Consider the following 20,473-nt stretch of genomic DNA (forward strand, 5'->3'; position numbering starts at 1 on the left):
CCACTCGCTAGTCGACGTTACGACGGCTGTCTACTGCATCACCGTTCACTACGGCCGTTAAAATACGGGCACCGCTGTCCTAGGAAACCCTAGCTTTATGCCCAACGCGTATTTAGTCGATCTTAGACCGCCAGCCAGGCGTCACGTTTAGAATGAAAAACAACATGCCTGTTTGTATCATAAAAGCTTAATAAAACCATTCGGATAAACATTATAAAAGGATTGTTAAATATTTGTTCACGAGTGATTAACAAAGCTTAAAACAAAGAATATTTTTTTTATTTTTTTTATCTGTCTGTAAACGTCAAACTACACCTAGTGGCGTAATTGTGGAGCTTTTTTTTCATCACAGGGAATACGTTGAAAATATGTATTGAACGTGAGTTCATATTTTTTTTGGCATTCTTAAAAATCCAGTGAATATAATTAAATGGGTCGTAATTATGAGGAGTTAAAGGAAATATAGTGTAATTAAATAGTGTAAGTAAATTATAAGGAATTTAAAGAAATAATTCAAGGAAATGTCGAGATCCGTGAAGTGTGTAAGGCTGAGACATGCATTATTGACAGAATCAAGAAAGGGGTGCTGCGTTGGTTTGGACATGTAGAGCGAATGGACAGCGAAAAAACGGCTAAAAGGATCTACGATGCAAATGTTGATGGATGCAGAAAACGAGGAAGACCGAGAAAGACATGGCACGACCAAGTCCATCAAATATTTGAAGATAGACATGTCAAAAGTAGGAATAATCGGCGTGCGTGCATGAGAAGATGTATGAATGTAGAGGAAGCGAGGTATGTATGCCAAGCTTGAGTGTTATGGCATTCTATCCTCTCTGCCTACCCCTACGGGGAAACGGCGTGATGGTTTGTTGTTGTTGTTGTTGTAAGGAAATATATAATTTTGATCCACCAAAAACGAATTTTGATTATTTTTTTATGTACCAAAAATAAATATCCTCCAATTTTTTCTAGCATATGCATGATCGTTGAATGCATCCTGGTATAAAAAAACACACTTGGTAAAAATGGGTACGTTTACGTGTCACTCCTTTTTAAATATTTTATTCGGTAGGCGCGTCCATGTATTAATATGTCGATGGTTTATTGTGTATTATTTTTGCACATGTGTACATCATCATTTAACTATGATTAATGTTAATAAAGCGTGTTAGTCAACCCGTAACAAGATTTTCAGATGTTTCTGATTATAATCATTCAAACATTGTGCGAAAATACTCTTAAATGTGCAAAAAAACAGTGATAACAATAAAAAAAATTGCTTCATCCTCATTAAAAAACTAGTATAAATATAGGCGTACAGGATATATAAAAAGGCACTTAGATAAATACATAGACGTAACAAATTCGAATAATTTAATAAGCTTCATTAGCACGAAATAATATTATAGTTAATTAAAAAAACAAACCTGATTATTTGTAAGTCAACAACCTTAATCAACTATCAAATCATTTTTTTCCGAATCTGCTATAGATACTCAATACTTTTTAGCAGGCAGCTAATTATTTCTCAACTTTTCCATTAGTTATAAATCCATAAAAAGCCATATATATTTTTTTTAATTATCTCAAAATACGTTGTGTACAAATTTCCAACAGTTGCAAAATATTAAATTAGATCTCCTTAAAGTTTTTGCAATATAGTGAGTGCTTTTATGTATTACGTGACACACGGAATTATTATTAGATACACATAAAAAATTAGTAATATTTCGTGAGTAACGAGAAATCATAGTGAACTATCGTATCATATTAAAAAAAGAAGTGATAAATCAAATCATTTGTAACATAAAAATGGCGTGCGATTGTATATTCGTGTTAATTAATTATGTATTTGTAAAACTTTATAATGTGCGTGAGATTTTTTATGAGTATTTTATCATTTTTACAGCAAACAAATAAGTTTACAATAAATATTTTTTGACAAAGGATTTTTTTTTAAATTTTAAAAGTCTCCTTTTTACATCTTTATTAACTTAACACATTGATTGGTTGTATTATCGTAATAACTGTGTATGTAAATTACAAAATATCGATTTATGATCGCCAAAACATCGTAACCGACAAAAACAATATTTTACGTGTGAATACTTTTACTTAATTATAGAATACATAAGTGTTTCGAATATTTATTTTATTGATATGATTACCGGTTACGATGTTTTGAAGATCATTGCTCAATATATTAATTTTCCGTGTTTGGGCGAATGAAGAATACGGTTCTGTGTGTGAAATAGAACAAGAACCTTGAACCCTGTTTTAGGCTCATCATTATCATCATCATTTCTTTTCGGCACCTATTGGTGCATAGGCAATGCATTGGCACACCAATCTCAGCGTATCTTGATCATTTTCGTTACATGAAGGTAAAATGATCAGTCTTAGGTACCAGTCCAGGGACTATGAAATATTCTAGTGTGAAAACTCCCTTTCAAGTATTTTTTTCATATCAACCATGTCGAAAATCGAACCCGAGACATCTTGCATGGTAGGCAAACAAGCAGACTTTTATATTAGTAGGTCCACAGCTAATAAATACATGTTATAAAATGCAAAGAATAAAATATAATAAATGAAAAAAAAAACCTAATTCTGTTAGTTATTAATGACAAAAACATAACATGTTGCTATGCCACATTAAATCAATGTTAGTTGCAAGTCAAATAACATTGATGAAATCATCAATTAAATTAATCAATTAAACGCCAAAGGTCCAAGGTTCAAATCCCACTCTACCCCAACTCGATTTCCATTTTTCCAGCACAAATTATTTACGACTTTTAGAAAATGGTCAGAAAATTTAAATATTAGAGTAAATAATAAGAACGCAAGTATTTATATTAAAAAAAAAAAACATTCATAACTACTGGGAATAGTCCTTCCAAGAACAAGTTATCCAAAAGAGGAAAACTCGTGTTTAATAATATTTGAAATTTTGACCTCTCGATAAAAAATTTAAAAAAAATTACTTATTAACCAATAGTATCGTTCAATTCGGCGAAAGTAAAAAAAAACTCAAGATGCATATATTATTAAGATATTATATTATAAGTATGCGTGTAATTATTTAATCTGTTGAATATATCTTTATGCATTTCATTACAATGTCATTGTATAATTATTTTATATTTTTATTACCACCAAAGTCTAGTTTAAGTCATTGAATTAAATTGTTATCTAACAAATATATATTTTGGAGAAAGACTTGCGCATTTAGCAACATTCAAAGATTACATCAGGATTAATAATAATATATCACACATTTACTACCCGTGATTACGTCAGTGAAAGGTTTTTGCAAGAGAAAGCATTCTAGAAACGAAATTCAATAATGCATTTTAAAGACAACAATACCACTTTAATAAAAACGTTATTATTTAATATATAATAGATATCACAAGAATATAAACAATCAATTTATCGTCCGAAACGCATTGTTAAGAGGTATCAATATACTCAAATAATACAAAGATAGTTTTTATAATCACTGTATCATTAGTATTGTTGAGGCAATATTTTAAATTTTTCAAAATTTTTTGAAGCCATTGTCTAGTTGTCATAAAAAATCGTGTTAGAAATCCTTGAAAATGGGAAACAAGTTGTGATAAAATAGGATTTGAACCTCAGACCTCTTGATCCGAAGTCCGCGTTACTACCCACCGGACTCGAACGCACCTAATTTTTACGTCCAAACCACAATAAACCTTTTTTTTTTCGGCGAATAGCAGTTTAAAAATTCTTCAAATTGTGATAATGTGGGTTTTTAACTTAAACCAGAGGCGGTTCCTTAGTATGTGAATAAGTGCAGTGCGCTGCCAAGTAAAAAATTGTGTAGATAAATTATTAATTTTATTGATAGTAAAAATATGTTATAATTACGTAAATAGAAACATCAGGGATTCGTTGCGATTTTATTCACGTAAACATCATAATATTCAATACTAGCGCCAAAAGATCTAGAGAAATCGACTCTAGCGGACGATTTTCTCATCTTGTCTACGCATGCGCAATCGTCCCAGTTTATATTCTTTTTTGCACAATCTTTTACCTTGAATTTGTAAGAAATATATTATATCTCCTTAAATCGTCATTTGAGAGAGACAGACAATGCTTCATACCGATCAATTGTGCGTTAGAGGGAGAAGATAATATACATATTCCGGGCATTGCCAACGCATGCGCAGATTTGAAGTTCGTTTGTAATGTCACTTTGAACATGCGTAATGACATGATATTAGTACGAATTTAGTTAACTATAACGTGCGTATTATGTTGGGCGCATTTGGCGTTTCTGGTTCCGATGCGCGGGCTGTCATACTAGTGCTCGTTTATCACGTCAGACCTATCATATTATTATAATATTATTAAACTTAATAAAATACAAGTTGACAAAATGGAAAGAAATGTTTTCGGTCAAGAGCCGCCAGTGACTTAAACATAAATATTAATGAGAATTCATATGTATTTACTTCCCTCATGAAATGATCAGTTGTTAGCCTAGTTCCTAGTTTAACAGAAACCCAAATACAAAATACGGTTTCGGTATTATCAAATGCTTTGTGACTCATCAAAAAACTTTGCTTAGAATTACTTAAGAACAGAGTCCTCGCTTAGTTAAAATATTAATGTTCTTGGTGAACGCCTTCTGTATAATATTATTTATATATTAGTATTCTACTCATATGTAAATAATGTTTTATGTTAAAGAATGGGTTATAAAGTGGGCTATATTTCGACATAAAAATCAACCAATCAGGTGCTTTTTAATCTTCAACCCCGCCTCATCCCTGAAATAACCACTGAGAAATAATTAAATTGGAACCAATGGTTGTCGTATCCTTTAAGCTGTGCATGTTTTAAAATATTTTCGGAAATACTATGGTGAAATAAGAGTAGACGGATACGTCTTGAAACCGGTAGATATTTAAAAGTCGGTAAGTGGTCATAAATTAATATTTACAAATATATGTTTGAATGTTTGACCACAAAGTTAGTACTTTAAGGAATAATATGAGTAAGGAGGTGTCTAGAGTCCCCCAGGGAGTATAATTTTATTTTTTTAGAAACATCAGATTGATTTCTGTAAACCATCTTATTGATTTTTGTGAACCATAATATTGATTATTAAGAACCATCATATTAATTTTTGTGAAAGATCATATTGGTTTTTGTAACCATCGTATTAATTTCATTGTTTGCATAATCCTACCCCATAATATTAAGACTGTATAAAAATTATTAATATATTTTTCTGCAAAATTCTTCAATAATAATTCACATTTGCCTTTTCTTTCCCCTCGTGCAACAGCAAACAGTACAATTCATTGCCTTGGAGTTTTTTAATATTTGATATTCCGGTCAGTTGGCACGTGTACTTTTTACAATTTGTATATTTCCAGCTATAACCAAAAAAAATTTGATTTCATGCTTTACATTTTACAAGCATTCCCCCTCCCGATACACCACTGTACCTACCCGCTAACGTATCGCGCGACAGTATTTCAGTGGTGTTCCATTCGTCACAATGAAAACTGCTCGATGTCATACAGCATCCACTCGCAACAGTATTTTGTGGGAAAATGTATGAATTTCGCAGAAAATAAAAGTTTTATAAAACAGTTTTATAAACACCACCATGGAAAAATCTTGTTTTTTTTTTTACGTCGTATTTATAGCATTTCAGCTGCGGTATTCCTAGTACTCCCCTCAGGAACTCGCAGATTATTTTTCATTTTCAGGCTTGGAAAGGTTAAAATAATTGAGAATAAAAAAAAAAGACTCGGACAACCTTTACAAAAGATGATACAAATATTATTATTACACATATATATATATATACAAAATATGAATTAATTTTTCGAATCTAAAGATTATATTTTTAGCCTCAAAATTCCTTTCAGTCTGAATGAAGCAAGGTTTATGCAAAATATGAAAATAAATTACGATATGTAAAATGGTACTTTAAAAATAAGAAATGAACTAAAAAATAACATCTTGAAATTATAACTAATATGTACAAATTAAAGGATCAAGGCCCTTTAATTATTCTCTCTCTATCTTGTGAGGATAATTTGCCTAGGAAATATTTTTGATTATAATGTAGGCGTAATAAACAAGTAGGTACCAATCCGAGAGAAAATTTCTAGGAACGAATTAACGAACAAAAAAGAAATGCAAGTAGTTATAGGTTGATGGATGACTAGGTGATTTAAAAAAGAATTAATGAGGGTGCATCTTTCAAAAGAAGAGATTGATCACTACTAAATCGTGCTGCGTCCTATGCAATGGAATTAGATTTTAAAAGGAACGCAAGTGTTTTCTCACGATAACAACATAGACCATAGTGATGGGATAAAGTAATAAAAGTACTTGTTATAATGTAAGTATTATATATTATACCCACTCGATCATTCAGAACAAACGATTTACTAAAAACATAATATAATGCGTTCGTCCGCAGCCATCTTGAATTTTATACTGTTCATAATCCTCGATATACAATTTGTAAATCACAACTAGATAAACTCTTCTTCATTTCATAATTGTAAAGGCATTTCTGGTCGGTCTTTTCCGCTCAACATTTAAAATAAGTTATCGTTAGTCCATGTCTTTTAAAGCATTTTTCAATAAATTGGCTCTGTAAATCCCCACAAGAGGTTCAATATCTTAATAATCCATTTCCCTTTATTCAAAACTCATTAATCCACCGTAACTGCTCCAAATTAAACTTACTCTTAAGATTTTATGGCTTCAGAAATCGATGTTGGTTAACTCTCAATGTCAACCCTTAACGTTAACCCGATACGTACTACAAAAATGCCTATAAAATTACCTAAAATAAATAATACAAAGGATTTTGTAATGTTACGGAAAAGATACATAGCTCAGGTTCCTTCATCTGAAGTTCACAAAGAAGACACGAGTCATTGGATGGTATAAAAATCAACAAGGCGATGCTGTAAATTGCCTTAATTCAAATTTCAATGTGCCATAACAAAATATATAAATAACTTCCGCGCTTTATAACAATAAATGTATTTAGGATAAATATATATTTTCACATGTACCATATATTTCCATGAGTATTACCATTGCATAATGTGGCAAATTTAGTATGCACCGACTTTCCCTAATATTTTCTATCTTGGATTTAAAAAAATATTTTTCCATCCACTTTTAGTGTATGGAACACCATTTTTTATTTAAAAAAAAAAACACCCAAAAAAATTACGCAATGAAGGGTGAAAATTGAGTTATTTATCATTTATATACGCCTAGAGGGCTTTTACACGACAAGTATCAAATTAAAAATTAAAATCTTTTATGGTGTAATATGTAGGTACTTATCTAAAAAAACAAAGTTTTAAGGGAAAAGAAATGGGAAAAAAAATTTACGGTAGGCATAATATAAGTGTAAATAGGAAAGTAAATAAGAAAAGTCTCAGTGATTTTTAAAGCATTCGAATAATGTAATTTTTCATGTTTTAATAAAATAAAAAAAGACAATTTTTTTTTTACCATTTTTTTTTCTACTGACCGGTTTTAAAATTATACATGCTTCTTTATAACTCAAATATTAGTGTGAAAGAACACTTAAAGTGCCTTGATAATAATATTTTATCTGAATTCGCAAACCATCAGATAGAAAATAATCACAAATTTAATGAAGACACTGGATTAAAAAAAATCTTTGTGGTGAGTATAAAACATTAAAATTAGTTAATTTGGATATTTTATAAATTTAATAAGCGATTCTTAAGAAAAAAAGATAAATAACCAAATAACTAATATTTCCTTCCGTCCTCTCTTGTCTAGTTTCAAAGATCGTTTCCATCTCACATAAAGCTACACATCCTTACAAGACAAAAATACTTGATATATTAGTTACATACACCGCATAATACGGATAAAATAAAATAGGATAGAATGCATTAGTCAAGTATACCTTGATAAAGAAGCTTATATAGCTTTGAAACGGTCGGTAGAAAAAAAAATACAGGTTAAAAGCATAGTTGTTTTAATTTATTTTATTATAATGAATAAATACAAATTTAGTGCTTCAAATGTTAAAAATATATAAATATACATTTTAATTGTATTGAAAACTGACATTAAAAAACGAAACAAATGAATTTCTTCATACTCACTTCTGAGCCGATGAATTCTGACGATTGGAGAATTTATAAAATAGTTATGTCTACCATACGCCACGACAAAGGTAGACTGCAATCTTGTACATCAAATTGATACTTTAATATTTCATAAATGAATTCCGGATCGGTCAATTATATTATAAATATCCCTCCCTCCCCTCCACTTTAATTCCTAATCCGCAATCTCCTTGTAGGGGTTTTTTTTCTTCTCTTTTTTTTTTTTTAGTTTGTAACATGTTCTATTTTTTTTTGTTGCAAAATACTCTAACTGGATGTATTGACTACTTTTTGTACTTATGTATTTATATATCATCTCTGCTGATTGTAACTCTTGCGTAGCGGTTATAATGTCATATGTGACTACATAGAATATAAGATTTAATTTACGAATCTTATTTTTTAAATAGTGAAGAAACTTTTTGCCATAACAAGCTATATTCAAAAGTGTACATTGCCATTGGTTAGGCGTCACTTAAAATACAATTCTTCAGTTTGGTCACCTCACTATACGAAAGGGGGTTATTCAACAGTATATAGGATATGACACATTTTTGTTTTTAAATGTCTGTATTTCAAAAGATCTTGTCTTTTGATTAATGTAATACTACGTTACAACACCGTATCTAAAGGGATTTAGCACAATATTTTAAATTTTAGTTAAAATAAATAAAAGTACTACAACATGCCGAGAAACTCTACTCTTAAATATATGTAATATTCACTAAGTGTCTACAATCATAGAGTAGTCTTGTTCACTATTCTCCATAGATAACGTTACAGTTATGTATAATGAATATAATAATAGGCGGTAATTTCTTAGAGCTGTTTTATAATCGGCCCAAGATCTGGTTTACATCTGACTTGGTCTCAACTGTTATTTTGCTCTTGTAATATTTACATATTAGTTAAATACACAGTGAGTTTCATAATCGATTATTTCCGATATTATTTTAATTACATGTTTGGATTATCCATCACACCGTGTACCCGCAGGCTTAGTAAATGTGTAAAGAAGCACAGACGACATACTAATCTATTTTATTTATTTTAAAATTTATTTATTTTAAAATTTATTTATTTTTAAATTTATTTATTTTTTAATTTATTTATTTTTTAATTTAATTATTTTTAAATTTATTTATTTTTTATTTATAAATTTGTTAAGTCTCCCACCAGTCTGACGATGTCGGTCACTGGTAAAAAAATTGTAAAATAATTATAAATAAAAGTGAAATAAAACTATAAAGTATTTTTATTATTATAATTAAGATACAAGAACTATCTGCCCATAAACAGCAAAAGAATCTGTGTACAAACCTACAAATTTTAACCAACACTAATCTATTTTTGTTTACATGTACACATACAATTACATTACAATGTACACGTATATAACACATAATGTTCTATAAAATGTCTCCCCGAAAAACATTATGTTAAGAGCAGCATAGAACGTTATTATTAATTCTCACATACACAGAAATATTAGATGGAAAAAACTTTGGTTAAAATACGTAGGTACAATATTTTATGACGTTAATCATAAATTTTTGAGTTTCTCTCCTTATTTTAAGCCTAAAATAACCTGTGGTGATTGTGTTCAATTTTGACAGAAAACATATAATATTGTCACATTACTCTTTAATACTGATTTTAAACTTCAAAGTTTTTTTTTTTTTGTTGAAAGTTTTTTTTGTCGTTTTTTTTAAAACGTATATTTTTTCGAACATCTTATTTTTGTTTGTAAGTGCCAAAGTCACTTGTAATCAAGTCTTTACTCGCTTTTGCGTAATATGAAAAAAAACGTAGATCTACAGTTGCACCGTGTTTTCTGTTTGATAATAATTAGAGCATCAGAACAAACAAAACTAAAATATTGTTAATTCACAATAACAGTTATTAAGCTCCAAGCATTCAAACTTTCAACATCATTACTTTCGATTGTTTTTACACGCTCCTGTCATGTCTATTAGATTGCTTCAAAACTAAATACAGAAACGTTCATTACAATAATACTTTTGATTATTAGTAAAGGCTTTTAAAACATGTGAAGGTGCTACAAATCAAAACACAATGGAGGCTTGGGGCACACAGTGAATTCAATGTACATTGTATTCTAAAACTACCAATATGTTTGTATGTACCATTTAATTTATCTTGGAGAACAAATATTACAAAAACATTTTATTAGAAAGCAAATTTTTGGCGAAGCTTTTATTTTATTTCCTCGTTCAATAAGGTGACATTTTAATCAATTATTATTGCTGATATGCGTGAAGTAAAACAGGTAGAACCTTTTCGAAGATGGTGGAATTTATCGCTAGAATGAATCTCTCTAAAATTTCTAGATGTAGGTTCTACAACGAAGGTGATAAAACAGCTTTACACATATTATGTAAATGCGTTGTTTTATATCACAAGAGAAGCCGCATCGTCGATGGACCATTGATTTAACCTGAGGATGTGAGAGAACTCGCCCCCTACGTGATAGCCTGATACTTTAAGGACTTGGAAGAAGTTGTTTCACTCCCTTTTCATTGAGTAGCCGAGCTTTTCAAAAACTTTAAAAAAATCAAAAAAGTCTTAGGGGCGATAATTCGTTTAAGGGGACCCGTCACAAGTCACAACTATCTACACAGGTCACGGTGACATCAGGAGCTTATTTAGAACTGCTTCTTTATTTACAAGAGTAATAACGCATAAAAATACGAATTTATTTCAACTTGTCTTATCTTACATTCAAACATAAGAAAAATATTGCAGATCAATAAAGTTTTGAGCTGATAACTCAAAAACATAGTTATAATATCTCAGCTGCAAACTATTTAAAACGCATTTTATATGCAAGAGAGTCCAGACAATGTAGATGATACTTTGTTTCATAATATTTCAGGTGAAATAGTTGGCATATTAATTTCAATTAAGTATCTACGAAATCTTATTACACACGGACTTGTACAACTTAAAAGTGCTGTGTCACTAACAGATCTTTCAAATGATAAATATAATTTTAGATGATGATGTTTCAGCCTCAATTACAGTAAAGATATTTATTACAACAACATATAATCACAAAAAGTTGCAAATCGAAAGAATAATTATTATTATTTTACAAATAACCCGATAATTAGGTATTTTTTCGTAGACAGGTACTGCAGATTCATTTACAGGTTACATTTACAGGTATTTAGTATCTATCTTGTGGATGCCAGCCACAAATCATAATAAACAATATTTTTCTATTTGAATATCAAAAACATTTTTCACTCTGTGGTGACATGAAATTTTATGATTATGTGTTCATAAATTTAATATAAACGACTTAAAAGATATATTTTGGCTTCCTAGACTTCTTTTCTTCTTTCTAAAAAAAATCTCAAAAACTGTTGTAATATCATTATTTATTCATCTATTTCATATTATTTGTTTCACGCAGATTTTTTGTGAAAAAACCTTTTTTTCTTAATCCTTCCCTAATCATTATAGGTATACAAATGTTATTTCAAAAAGTAATTACATAATATTATAACCAATTTATAAAAAACAATTACATAATATTATGACCAATTCATAAAAAAATATATAAGAATAATATATACTTTTTTGGGATAGAAAATAGTTAGTATCGATTGCCGGTCCTCTTACTATCACTGTGAGAAATATATGACGATTCGTTGGTCTATGGCGACGTAGCATCGTTTTTATGTTTACAAATCCAAAATCCTACTACAAAACCAAAACGAAAAGCAAAGTATAGACAGTACATATAAACTAACCATAGATAAAGTAAGTTAATTATATAAATTAAAAAAAAACATTTTTAAATTCATTATTTTTGGCATTCCACCTTACTTCATACTCATTTTCAAATAATGTTGCTCAGTGTTGATTTATTATAAAAAAAAGGTTTTTTTTGAAAATCGAGATGAAAAACAAGTATTCTATTTTACTTCTCACTTCACCGGCTATCCCTATGCAAAAAAATGATTAATCTGTGGAGGAAAAATAAAAACAAACACACATTTGCGTTTATAATATTAGAATTGATTAATGACCCAGTCGTTACGTAAAAATAATTGTTCTAACACATTAGAATTATTTAGTTTATTACAGTTTTTAATTTTTCTTTAATATAGGTATAATTTAAACGCTTATCGAAAGTCAATATGAATAAACAAAACAACACGAAGAGATGGTCAAGTATCAATAAATAAATACAAATTCTAAAAATAATCAAATAAATTAACACAAAAAAATATATTTTCAGTTCGACATACTGCTGTCTTCCATGTACTCATTTAGTCCATAATAGGCATTTTTAAGAAGTATTGATCTCGTTTTAACGACAAATAATATTACTGTGATATAATTAAGTACCGTTGTTACATAGATTCAATCCACAATTAGGTTAGTTAGACATAATTATATTTTAACATACGTATAAAGCCACACAACATACTAATTGGTTTACTTATTAATTATAAGCGGCATGGCTATATGAAATCACTACTCTTATCAGTTATTTTAATTTAAACGAATTGTTTTTATATTTTAAAAATTGATGCATCACAAAATTATATTGTAGTTGATGTATTGATTTTATTTTTTATCCTTAAATCATTTACTTTCTGGTATCAATATTGAAATACGGTTACAAGGATTTTCATTAGTTATTAATTTATTTATTTCGACGGCTTACGCCTTTGACCGAGTATAAAATAATATTGAAAAACAATTTTAATAAAACAGAACAGCTGAACTGAAATAATAATGAAAAATTAAATAAGAAATTATAACATAGGTATGCAGCAAATTAACATTAAATTAAGGGTTTAAATAAAAAAAATTATTGAAGTAATAGATGCGATGTATAAAAACATAAACAGTAAAACAATATAACACTTAGTACATTTTTATAATTCAGAAAAGAAGTGATTAAAAAGTAATGATTTTAATTGATATAAAGATAAATTAAATAAGTCTAAGTTTCCATGTTTGTTTGCTTACATGTGGAACCGTATAATAGGTGAGTATTTGGCATAGTTTAGACTTTTTTCCCTTCTATCACTAACACATATTAATTTTTACTGCTTCATTGAACATTTATAGTTAAACTCTTCAATTGGAATGTTTAATTTAAAATTTATAAATCTTAAAAACCTGTGTTGGACCTTCTCCATACTGTCTGTAAAGTATCCCAAATCGTTATCTCGATATCCTTACAGATGCATCGTCTGTATTTCTTTTTCTTAAAACACAGAGGCATGGATTTTTTTTATAAATAAGGCGTTTTAATTTTGTTCATTCAATAAATATCAGAAAATATTACATATAATCTCATTATAAATAATAGATAATAATTTTGCATTAGGTATCACAATAAACTTTGCATTTACGAAAAAAAAACTGCTTTTTAAAAAAATATTAGAAAAATGATCCAGTAGAAGCAAGGTATACAGATGTTGACTTGATCAACTACTTCGAGAATTACACTAACTACCTTTTTACGCAGATGGTGGAATACAAACTCTGTTGGCTTATGTATAAGTCACTGCGCAACTCTGCTCCAGAATATCTAAGGGAACTCTGCATTCCAGATGAACTAGCTGACAGACGTCTTACGCTTAGATCAGCTACATCTACGTCGAAAAGAAAAGTTATTATACCTCTACGCAAGCAGCGCACGAAATTCGGCGAACGTGCATTTGCGGTCGCAGGCCCTACGGCATGGAATGCTCTTCCAGCAGAAGTCCGATACTGTGAGAGTGAAGTGATGTTTCGGAAGAAATTTAAAACCTACTTGTTCTATAAATCATTTGAATAAATTCTTAGCATATGGTTACAAAGTACATTGTTTTTCTTAAATTAAAAAAGTTAAAATTTCATTAAATATATTTCTTTATATTATTACTTTTCAAAGCGCCTTTGAGGTGTTTTATTGCGAAAATGATGCTTTATAAGTTATCCATAATAATTATAATAATAATACAATAATTTTTATTAACTGACTAAAAATTATGCCAATATTTTGCCTTATTAGGTATTCTTTATGACATTAATACCAATGATTGATCAAATTGCTTTTTTTTCAATTTAAATAAATTGTATATGGATATACATGTCGGCTTTGTGGTATATTGCTTACCATGCAAGACGTCTCCGGTTTGATTCCCGAGATGTTTGACGTGAAATATTTATTAAAAAAGACGTTTTTACATTAGAATATTTTATAGTCCCTGGAACGGCACCAAACACGTAAGACTGATTATCTTACTTTTATGATACAAAAATAATCACGAAACGTTGTGATTGATTTACAAATGCAGTGCCTTATGCACCATAGGGTGTAGAAAAGGAATGATGATATATATATATATATACTAGCGAAAGTTTATACTAGTGAACTTTCAGAAAACGCTGTTATTTTAATTTGACTTTTTTTTTAAATAGTCTGCATACTGTTTTTTTTATCGTTGGCATACGTTCTGTAAGAAAAATTTATAAGAGTTCCTAAATTAATTTATTTTTAAGGTTATTAAGGTAACAAACCTTACATAATTGTTTTTAATATTCCTAGGGAGTTTTGGGAAAAACTCACTAAGGATCAAACAAAAAACATTGTTTATTCAAAAAAACGTATTTGCACTATTACTGTTTATGATAATGAACAAAAACATTGGAAAATAAAAATGAAAACCTGAATACATATTTATATTCCGAGTTAAACATACAGTTAAGCTTTTAAATAAATAAATGAATGAGAAATTATAGTATTCATAATACACTTAAAATAATTTTATTTAGTCAGACACTTTGCACTCCTCAAAGTCCGACTATCTAGAATATGTTCTTCGGGTATATTAAACTGTTGCTTTGGGCTAGCGATATGCATATTATATATTTACAAATCTATCGAAAAAATGCTTAACAAATAATGTAATAAGTTTAACTTTTCATAAACTAAACGTACATTATTTTATTTTATTTTGTTTGGGAAACCAACAGTTCTACATACATTTTTATAGTTAACAAACAGATATAGTGTATCAACTCAGAACTAATAACAGATTTCCACAATGTGTATAAAGTTAAATTATCAAAATTTTCTCGATAAACTAAAATAATCTATTATTAATATTAAAAGCATTAACTTTGCGGTCAAAACATTCAACTAAATGTTATTAATTATATGTATATTACCACTTACCAACTTTTCTATGTCTACCGGTTTTGAAACGTACCCGTCTCTTCGTCAGGACACCAATTAAACCAACATGCAAAACCCACTATGCACCTTCACTATAGTAGTTGCAGTCTGTGCATATTTGTCATAATCAGTGCATGTGCTTATCAAAATCCACGTCGAATTTGTTTTATATTTTTGTGCAACAACTATGATGAAGGTGTAAAGTGGGTTTTGTATGTTAGTATAATTGGTGTCCTGACGAAGAAACGATTACATCTCGAAACCGGTAGACATAGAAAAGTCGGTAAGTGGTTATATACAAATATTTAATAACATTGAGTAAAATAACATAATTTATAGACAAAATTTTGAGTTTGTCCAAATTTTTGTAGACAAGGACTGGATTCAACTCCCTGGGGAGCTGTTTATATTAACATATAACAACAGAGATGAAGAAATAAAGGTTTCAGATCTTTAACTTCAAAAACATAAACAGATGAAAGAATTTAAGGAATATAGATGTTCAAATATAGGCAGAATGGTGAATATTACACAGTGTCTAAAGTGGCCACTTAAACCAGCCATTGACAGGTCATAAGCCCTGTAGATGCCTAGACTTCTATATTACCTTCTCTTAAATGTTCTTCATCTCTGATGTTATATGCTAATAATGTATTGAACTTACTTCACTATTTTTTTATTTTACACACCTTGCTCTTATATTTCAAAATCGTTACTATAAATCCTTGTGGCAATTGATTAAACTATTGAAAAAAATGCAATAATTTAGTACCAAACTCCGAAGATACGCCAGAAGCCTCTTATAAGCCTCTTATATTTAGATTTCCATATGCCTTTGTAAAAAAATGATTTATTCTCCATTAAATAATGTTAAAACATCTTTAAATCTTACAACGGGTAAATGTAACAATCAAAATGTGGTATTTTATATTCGTAAAATCTTTATAGTGATAAGAAAAAGGACGCGTCCGATTAGTTTAAGAGCCGCCGGAATTATGCAAATGAACCTGTAAGTAGTGAGTGTATCGGACCCCGACCAGGTGTAATCTTCCTGGTATCCGAGTCTCTCGACTAGATCTCAATATCCGGGTCACTGGGTAGACAGGAGGCATTATATTATGCACATAAATATACATAATAATACCTATGTATCTACATACCTACTATTTACAATACATTTTACTAGAGACGTAGGCGAGTACAGCAAGCGGTGACACAGAATTACTCGTAAACAGTCATTTAACATTTACATACATTACAACAAATATGGAGAAGAGAATGCAAAAGTCCAAACATTCACGGGACTTATCTATAATATTAGTTCTCTAAAATTGAATGATCGCGTCTGTCCTTATACTCTCGCACATGAACTTGAGCCTTATTTTCTTGGTATTAAACGTGCTAGTAAATATTCATTGGCCGGTTAAAGTGCTCACAAGAATTGTGTAGCATTCATAATTCTACCTATATTTTAACATTCTCATTTTTTCAACTCTTTCACCTGTTGCTTACTAACTGTCAAGTAAAATAGCTGAAAGCTTTACTGATTTGGTTGAGAATCGTCTGAATGAATTATTTCAAATTTATTATTTTTACAGAACGTATAACCTATCATTAACTGATTAAAATAATCACTTGAAACAATGTGTAATATTCATCATTTTGTCTATTTGAATACCCACAATTCTTTAATTATTCGCTCTGTTGATAATTGTGAAGTAAAAAAACTGAAATCTGCTTTTTATCAAATTGAGTGAAATTCATCTGAACGAATTACTTCTAGACAATGCTTTAAAAACATTGTTCCTTTTTTGTAACAATATTTTAATTTTTTTAAAGTTTTCTAACCAGGACTTATTACTTTTTTATTGACCTCTTTTGAACAATCAATAGCAGAATTTAATTAAAATTTAATTTACTTAAAACTAACGTGCAATAGGTAATCATTAAAAAAAACACGAAATATTATTATTTACAGACAATTTACATGGCATGTCTGTGGAGATATTTTTCCAAAATACACATAATTACACTAATTATTAAATACTTAACATAGCTTGCTTAGCAACTGATAGTTTAAGTACCCACATTACGCGGTCTCATACTAGTTTGTCTTGTATAAAAAATTGCACAAAAAACATAATAGATTAATTTAAATAATAACAGTACCTCGTTAGAATAGGTACAAGCATTGACGTCTACCTTAGGAGATTGGTTTGTGAGTACAGACTTAAATGTAAAACTTTTTTTTATATTTTATTTATATCCCTACAGAGATGAGGTAGAATTTTTTCAAATTTAAGATTCAGGATTATGGATATTCGAGCGTTTACAGGGCTTATGACCTGTCATTGGCTGGGTTAAGTGGCCACTTTATGTAGGTACTACAACATTCCCCATTACGTTTATATTATTATTTTTTTACTTATTACATTAGCATTCACTTAACCAGACCTTATGATTATTTATTATTAAATTTAATGAAATGCTTTTTAGCATTACTTGGATAATTATTACAAAAATTACAACAAAAAATAAAGATAAAATTCATACAACATTAAAATATCACACCTAATAGTTATATTTTAATAATAAGAAGTTTTCTTTTTTTAAATAAATTTAATGCTGGTTTAATTTAACATAATTTGTGTTGGTGGTTAAATATTAATTTCCTCTTAAGATTTAACCAATTTCTCGAAAATAAGATAGAAGCCCATTTCTATGTAATATTATAACACAATTATTTAGATGGAGTAATTTGGCGTTCTATTTTCTTTGCCTGAAACGGCGTGATGGTTTGCTTGTAGTTTTTTTTTCGTTTTGCGTAAAAGTTTATGTTTTTCCTGTATAAAAAAAAAAAATACCATTGCTAAAAATTTGATTAAATCCTTACCCAAAATAGAAGATGCATTTTTTATTGTTTTTTCTTCTGATTTATCCAAAATTCACTGTTCAAAAATAACAAGTCAGACACTTCGCTCTAAAAGTTCAACACGAGAATCATTTTTAAAGACACAGAACTTTTTTGTCCAAAGTCATTACACGTTAATGTCCTTAAAGCCGTAGCGGAGCACCTTTCTTCCGCCGAACAAAAAATAACAGGTGTAAGTATGATGATGGGTGAAAAAAAACACAATTTAAAACAGCTCGAATGTCGGTCATGTGAGAATTGGCTATATACTAAATTCCCGCTCGAACATGACAGATTTGTTCTTTTTTAATTTGTTTTATGGCGAGTAGGTACCATCTCAGATCAATGTTCCATATTCCGAACGATTGTATATTTTTTATCTGCGCTCTCGCCGCTCGTTCGTTTGAAATTCGAAATTAGCGCCAGTGTTGCCAGCTCGCACACTGAAGAAGAACTGACGGAGGTATTCGAATGCATAGAAAACCCGGGCCAAGATGTCTCCCGCCAATAATCTTTTCCAACTACCGACCCAACTTCACATTACATAAAACATTCGTTTAATTCATACACCGGTGTAAAAAGATATCTTACATGTACCTTAAGGCAATATTTAAACTAGGTTTAAATTATACTTTTTGATGTGCTCTCGCATGCTGGGGGGGATGTTTTTAATTAACAGACTTGCCATCTCTCTGAAAGTTGTGGAGCAACCTTCTAGGTTAAAGTTGTTTTTTAAGCTGTTCACTTTTTTCTCAAAATACTTTTTATGGTTAAAGTTGGCGTAATTTTATTTATTGTGGCATCTAGCAGATTGCTGGTATTAGCAGTGGTATTCATCATTAGATTTATGGATAAAAATTAATATTCTTAGCATAAGCTTTTATTAGATACACCTGCATTATTAGTTGAAGTCATTAATAATTAAATTGATATTTATATTGTTGGAATCTGCATAAACTCTTTAAGTATATAAAAGCAAGATTGGAGCATTAAAAAATTGGCACAGTTCTTAAAACTATCTATGTTCTATAAAATGACCGTCAATCTCCTCCTCAACCAAAATTTAAAAAAATATATTAAAATACACGGTATTTTTTTTTTTAAATTTGTAATTTTAAAATCGCTCACCAGTGACGTCACAAGTTCTAGTAGGTGAGTTCTGCTGATTAGTGAGTTGACATCCCACAAGCCGGAAATTTATCACAAATCTCTATCACTGCTTGATTCGAAAGAACTTTTCACGTTCTTCAAAGTTGTTTGTTTTTATTTAAAAAAAATAAAATTCATACATATTCAAGATATTTCGCAGTGCAATTAAATGCTCTATTTTCAACCGCGCCTAGAAAAAATATTTTTTTATTTCCAATTTTCCGTAGAACTATACTTTTTTACGATGATTTTAACAACTAAACTAATTAAAATTTGTGTTGTTTGTTTAATAATTCTTAAACGTCGCATAATTAAGGAAATGTTTAAGGCTGGTGTGTGTCAATATTTTAATTGATAAGATAAGTAATCACGCATTGCATGCACTTGTTTTATTGATTAAAAAGACAAGAACGATTTATAATGTTACATAAAATAAAATTATAAAAGTGCATACCGAATAGAAAACCGCCAAGAAAGTTTAACGCCATATCATGCACTAACGTACAAAGTAACACATGTTTGTACCACAATATAACATGTACTGATTAATCTACCGGATAAATATTTTTATAAACAATAGTTCATTTATAAACAGGTACTTGTTCTTTCCAGAAAACATTTGTTAAACAGACTACGTCGTAAAACGTTCATAAAAATATGAAAAGGAAAATTCAGTTCATTGCCGGAACACAGCGTTTATATGTAAAAATATATATATTTACATGCTTGCAATACAAAAATAAAATAAATTAAAAATAAGTACTTTACATGTAAAATTGCAAGAAAATTTTCCTAGCAGCTTCACTAATTACACAAATATCTGTTCAAAAGCCACACATAATTCATAAAATAAAATGAAGAATCTATATTATAATAAAAATTAAAAAACAATTACAAGAATAAAATATTTTAGAAGTAAATTATGAAAGTTTTTTTTTTTTAAATAAATACATAATTCGTAATATGTAAAACTTAGTTGGGTTTATATGGAATTAGTTGGGTTGTAGTCCCGTGGCTAGTGTTGCGGACTTA

The 20,473-nt window shown here is 29.3% G+C and overlaps 1 protein-coding gene across 1 annotated transcript in view; it reads right to left on the reverse strand.

Moving 5' to 3' along the window:
- The window catches only part of LOC148285467 (uncharacterized), a 64,735-nt gene extending 45,892 nt beyond the window's left edge, over positions 1-18,843 (reverse strand). The window contains exon 1 of the mRNA XM_088224747.1: positions 18,275-18,843. Within this exon, the coding sequence (XP_088080873.1) occupies positions 18,275-18,292 (18 nt within the window). The 5' untranslated portion in view covers positions 18,293-18,843. The remainder of the gene's footprint in view (positions 1-18,274) is intronic.
- Positions 18,844-20,473: the final 1,630 nt, after the last annotated feature.

This window comes from Micrasema longulum, unplaced genomic scaffold, assembly GCF_059751315.1.
Source record: "Micrasema longulum isolate JH-2025_06_02 unplaced genomic scaffold, ASM5975131v1 h1tg000033l, whole genome shotgun sequence".
NCBI classification, from domain to species: domain Eukaryota; kingdom Metazoa; phylum Arthropoda; class Insecta; order Trichoptera; family Brachycentridae; genus Micrasema; species Micrasema longulum.